At 33.9% G+C, this 6,659-nt stretch overlaps 1 protein-coding gene across 1 annotated transcript; it reads left to right on the forward strand.

Moving 5' to 3' along the window:
• Positions 1-4,653: 4,653 nt before the first annotated feature.
• LOC134703963 (craniofacial development protein 2-like) lies at positions 4,654-6,012 on the forward strand. The gene has a single exon (XM_063563529.1). The coding sequence runs from the start codon at positions 4,654-4,656 to the stop codon at positions 6,010-6,012; it is 1,359 nt and encodes a 452-aa protein (XP_063419599.1).
• Positions 6,013-6,659: the final 647 nt, after the last annotated feature.

The following is a 6,659-nucleotide window of genomic DNA, read 5'->3' on the forward strand; positions in this document are numbered from 1 at the left end:
TAACTATGATTTAATAATACGACCATCTTTTGTCCGCATTGGTCATTATTTTATACTTTTATATTGTGTGAATTTATGTATCAATCTTTCTCTATTTGATAGATATAAACTTGCGATATAATTTTTTTTTAAAGAAAATGTAAATTGACTTAAAGTCGACGTCGTCATTCAAACAGTCAAATATTTTAAGGTGAATCAGTGGTTAGGCAAGCCCGAGGTGACACATGTGATTTACTTACGCCCTCATAACACTGTATATTATATTTACGACTTAATATAACTTGAATGACACTATAAATTATGAAACCTTATACGAAACGTCTTGTGTCCATTGAGATGTGCTGTACGAAAATTCTGGTTTGAAATGTCATGTATTCAATAATATAATGATTATATACTAGAAAAAGTCTTTGGTCAGGATTCTTCTGACAAATCTCACACCAAATTTATGAAATACATTCTTGGTGTAAACAGAAAGTCAAGTAATATAGCTGTAATGTCAGAGCTTGGTAGATTTCCTATGTATTTTACTATAATTTTATCAATGTTAAAATATTGTCATAGACTGGAACATTTAACAGAAGGACTATTATATGATGCGTTTATATGTTGTAAACAGTTACATAGCTCTAATGTAAATACATGGTATTCTAGTATAGATTATATTCAGAGAGAAATTGAATTACCAAATTTTGACCAATCAATTGGTTCTTTATGTCAGTATGTTAAAAATAAACTATGTAAAAGTTATGTCACTTTTTGGCAAAAACTGAAATATCAAACAATTAACTCTGAAAAAGGGAAGCTTGGTACTTATTTTTCCATAAAAAATTGTTTTAAAAAAGAAAAATATTTAGAATTGCAGGACTTCCAAAAAAGGCAGTCAATTTGTAAATTAAGAATAAGTGCTCACTCTTTAAAAATTGAGACAGACAGATATTCAAAAAAGCATATAGAAAGATCTGAGCGTCTTTGTACTAATTGCTCACTTGGTAAAGTTGAAGATGAGCTTCATTTTTTATTAGAATGCCCTCTTTATGATATTCAAAGGGACGATTTTTTTCAAGACATTTCTAACAATTGTTATAATTTTATAAACTTAAATAAATCTTCTAAATTTTTATGGCTCTTGACCCAAGAAAATGTTACTCTTATGGAAAAACTGGGTTGTTATATTTGTGACTGTTTTGAATTAAGGAGATCAGGCATGAACACTGACATTTAGTCAAGTAAATAATTTGAAAATAAATACATATGCATGTATAATGTAATTTTATTATTCTTTTATTCACAATATATATATGTGGGTTTTAGCTTGATTCTGACCAATGCTTATATTCCAATTATATATGTATATGCCTCTATTATTGCTGTTGTTACTAATTATGTAAATCAATTGTATCTGATTTTATGCCCTTTATGGGCCCTGTAATTTGGGAAATAAAAATATTCTATTCTATTCTATTCTATTCACAAAAATCTTACATTTGTGGAAACATAAACAAGCTAGTGTCGCCAATAAAGTATGGCAAATTAAGATTGACTGGAAATACAAAAAAAAGTAGGTAGTATATTTTTAATGCTATGTTTTTTCCCGACTTTTAAAACAATCTCAGCAGCGGGGTAAAGTTTTACTATAGTCTATATCATTTTTAAGGTGGTATGGGTGTCTTCCTCCTTCTTGGATTGAAAAAAAACAGAGAACCAAAGGTCTAGATTTTCTATTAAGTTAGCAAAATTTGATGCAGGAATGCAAATATTTAATGTGAAATTTCACTTAAAAGAACCAATTTATAAGAATATAACTTATAAATATAAATATTTATGCAAATATTAATTATTTTTGGTTGTTTTTATTTATTTTTTAAATTGTCATTTTAAGGGGAGGTAACTCTAAAACAGTTCATTTTCTGAAGGATTCTGTTAGAAATTTTCCTATTTTGTATTTTAGCGGGGAAAAACGTACGGTGACCCTATCTTTTCTTTTGATATTCTCAAAGCATTGTCTGAAAGCTACCTTTTCCATAAGTATTTAACAATTCTATCATTTTGTTTAGTTTCTAATCACAAAATTGTGTTTTTTCCTGTACAATCCATACAAAATTTGTCATTTTGTCACGTTCTGTAGCTTGAAAAAATGTGCGGTGACCTATCATTTTTATTACATTTTTCAACCTATATCAATAGATACTACGTTTTGGCAAAGTATGAACAAATTCTATCATTTTTATTTTAGACTCCCATAGTCCACATCATATTAAAGCTTTCAAAACTCAAGACCATTGCCGAACTAAATAACGTTCATCAAGCCTAACAAAAAATAGTCAACTCTCGGATCCATAGGCTATTAGGTATATTTTCTGTAAGCAATTTATTGTGTATAAAAGGAAAACATGTACCACTTTCGAATCTGAATTGTTTCCCTTTATACACTACAAAACTGAAATGATTTTAAGGTAAAAATAGCTCTTTTTAATAATGGTATTTCTTTACTAAAATCGCTATTTTAATGGCATTTCTTTACTAAAATAGCTCTTTTAATGATATTTCTTTACTCATTTAAAGTTAACAGTGCATATACTGACTTTTGATGGTTAGATATGTAAAAAGGACCTAATCTGTTTCAGCACTGCATGTACAAAGGATGTTGAAATTTTATTTTTTGATTCGCTCGTCATGTCGCAGATTTCCACTTATTGATAACAATAATTTTGGATTCAAGATGATCTATTGGGGTTTGATAACCAATATCTACGGTGGCCGGATACATTACACTTATACGACTGACTGTCATGGGTATAATAAATTTTAAAAAGATGATTATGGGAAGAAGCATTAGATATATACTTAGTTGTATGGTGGCCGGATGCGGCCATTTCGTCTTTTCGCGTTTTCGCGTTTTCTCCTTTCACTTTCACACGAAATCGCGAAATCGCGAAATCGGGAAATCGGGAAATCGAGAAAGCAAAAATGCGAAAACGCGAAATGAAATAGATTTCTCGATTTCGCGTTTTCGCTTTCTCAATTTCGCGTTTTCGCTTTCTCGATTTCGCGTTTTCGCTTTCTCAATTTCGCGTTTTCGCTTTCTCGATTTCGCGTTTTCGCTTTCTCGATTTCCCGATTTCGCGTGAAAGTGAAAGGAGAAAACGCGAAAGAGCGAAAAGACGAATGGCCGCATCCGGCCACCATACAACTAAGTATATATCTAATGCTTCTTCCCCAATCTAATTTAAATATAGATCTCCGATTTCGTTATACTACGTTACTACATATGATATGTAGTAACGTAGTATAACGAAATCGGAGATCTATATTTTAATGATAACCATTTATCAGTAAAATACGGAGAGGGGGATCAAATTTCTTATGTATATGATATTCTCTATAGTTCTTGATGAAAGTTAAGCTTCTGTCCAAGTTGACGTTTTAAAAAAAAATAATGATCCCAAACTGTATGCAAATGCTAACTGCATACAAACAGCTTAGTTCAACAATCAGTATATATTATAAAAAAGTGAGAAAAAAATATCTTCAACAGCCTACGTCGATATGTAATGTCGCTTTAATAATACATGTACACTTTTGGTAATAAATTAGAAAAAATGTACAGATTCAAATAAAAGTGGTGAAAGTGCCGCGGTTTGATTTTAGAAGTAAAATATCAAAAATACCGAACTCAAAAAATAATTTAAATCGGAAAGCCCCTTATCAAATGGCAAAATCAAAAGCTCAAACATATATAAAACAATCGGGAAACACCTGTCATATTCAAGACTTGGTACACGCACTTGCCTATGTATGTTGAAAATGATTGATTGAAACTGGTTTTACAGCTACCTTAATCTCTCACTTGTACATCTTTATTTTCATGTATAATTTGAAATATTTATTTCAGCATTTCTATAAATTTTTTCCCGTCAAATATTTACTTAACGCTATTTTTCGTGGTAGTGTTAGTGGTGTTTGTTCCACAGGGTTATGTTATGCGTCTAGTGCGGTAGAACTATTTATATGGTTCTTATTGCCGCTGGCTAGCATATTTTATGTGAAAAGGAAGCCGAGTGTGTAAGTCTTTCCTGCCAGTATACAGCCTCTACATTACCAAGACTCCAGCAGTATCCTCCTCGTTGGTAACACTGGTAACTGACATCTTTCGAAGTCAGGCTGAACTGCTTGGGGATCTCGGAGCAGCCAGGGTCCTAGAGATGCAGTGTGTAGGCCCATCGATGTGTGGACATGCCCTTGCACTCATCAACCTTGCTCCAGCTATGGATAAATAGTTGGCTAGATAGGAGTCATAAGCCCAGTAAGGCAACCTATCTAAGAGAGACAACTCGAACAAAACCGGACAGATCATGATTCGTAAGCCTTGGTTTGGCAACTGATCTAGAGGACTGGAACCTTAACACGAAATCCACTGGCCCTCCAGGTTGGAGTTTGAGCACAAGACCAACTATCTCGTCTCATAAAAAAAATGCAGTTACGGAAACAAGGACAAGAAAAAATTTAACTCATCTCGTATTAAGATCAGAGTACCAGCAGACATCTGCAAGTATGAATGATGTCAGTGAAAGCCTAATGGAAGCTGACAACATGAAAAGTATTTTGAGCACGAGAACAAAACTAAAAATTGGATGTTGGAACGTAAGAACAATGTATGAAACAGGAAAACAAGCGCAAGTCATCAGAGAAATGAGAGCATACAAACTCCACCTGCTAGGTATAAGTGAATGTCGATGGACTGGATGTGGTAAAAAATCTACAAGTACAGGTGAAACAATTGTGTATTCTGGTAGAAAAGACGAAAAACATCAAGCAGGAGTAGCAATTATAATGAGCAGAAACGTAACAAAGGCCTTGATAGAGTATGCCCCTGTAAACGAAAGAATAATAAGAGCTCGCTTCCAAGCAAGGCAGGGAAAACTAACCATCATTCAATGCTATGCTCCAACAAATGAAGCAGAGGATGATGTGAAAACTGATTTCTATCTAGCTCTACAATCTGAGATAGAAAAAGTACCAAAACATGATGTTACAATAGTGATGGGTGATTTGAACGCCAAAGTTGGAAATGATAACACCGGGAATGAAAGAGTAATGGGAAAATATGGGTGTGGCAAGATCAACGACAATGGAGAACGTTTAGTGGACTTATGTGGTGCTAATAACTTAGTAATAGGGGGTACTACCTTCCCTCATAGAGATATACATAAGCTGACATGGACTTCTCCAAATGGTAGAGACAAAAACCAAATAGACCATATTATCATCAATGGAAAGTGGAAAAGATCGCTGCAAGATGTACGCGTTATGAGGGGTGCAGATGTTGCTAGTGACCACCATCTAGTAATTGCAAACATCAAACTGAAACTTAAAAAGTTGTCTACTTATGTAAACGTGTCAAGGAAATTTGATGTTGGTAAATTACAAGATCCAAAAATCCAGCAAGAGTTTAAACTGGAAATAAAGAACAGATTTCAGCTATTAGACAACCTAGCAACTGACAACACAATCACAATATCAGTCAATGATGAATGGCAGCACATACATGAAATATACACTCAAGCCAGTAAAAAGGTACTAGGATTCAAAAGACAAGTACACAAAGAATGGATAACACCTGAAACTTGGAATTTGATAGATGAAAGGAAAGAAGTGAACAACAAAATTTGCCAAACACGTTCTGAGAGAATTAAGGAAAAGCTAAGAACAAAGTATACAGAATGCAACAAGAAGGTAAAAACAGCAACAAGAAAGAACAAGAGAGATTTTATGGAAGACCTAGCAAAAGAAGCAGAAAGAGCAGCTTCAAATCAGAGAATGGGACAGATTTACCAAGTAACTAAACAACTAAGTGGTAAAAGTGCCAAGATAAATATGCCTATTAAAGACAAAAACAACAATATGCTAACAACAGAACGAGACCAATATCTGAGATGGAAGGAACATTTTCAAGAGGTTCTTAATCGAAAAGATCCAGATAATATAGCAATTATTCCTGAGGCATCATAAGACCTTGAAATAGATACTGATCCACCTTCAAAACAAGAAATACAGAAAGCCATTAAAAGCTTGAAAACTGACAAAAAGGCACCTGGCATGGACCAACTGAATGCAGAACTTTTTAAGATAGATCCAGTTCTGGCAGCGGATACTTTACATCCAGTATTCCAGAAAATATGGGAACAAGCTATTATCCCTAACAGTTGGTCTGAAGGCAACATCATTACAATACCAAAATCAGGAGACCTAACTAACTGCAACAACTGGAGAGGAATCACCTTACTATCCATTCCAAGTAAGGTCTTCTGCATAATTTTGATTTCAAGAATAACAGAGGCTGTGGATAAGAAACTACGACAAGAACAAGCTGGTTTCAGAAAAGGTAGAGGCTGCATCGACCACATATTTGTCCTACGTAACATCTTGGAACAGTGTCATGAGTGGCAGAGGAAACTACTGGTAAATTTTGTAGACTTTGAGAAAGCGTTTGACAGCTTACACCGGGAAAGTCTTTGGGAAATTCTGAGAAACTATGGTATACCAAGTAAGATAGTGCAACTCATCAAGCAGTTCTATACAAATTTCTCATGTACCATCAACTCTGAAGCTGACTCTACTTTCCTCGTAAAATCTGGAGTAAGACAGGGATGTGTTAT

The sequence above is a fragment of the Mytilus trossulus genome, chromosome 1 (assembly GCF_036588685.1).
Source record: "Mytilus trossulus isolate FHL-02 chromosome 1, PNRI_Mtr1.1.1.hap1, whole genome shotgun sequence".
In the NCBI taxonomy this organism is placed as follows: Eukaryota; Metazoa; Mollusca; class Bivalvia; order Mytilida; family Mytilidae; genus Mytilus; species Mytilus trossulus.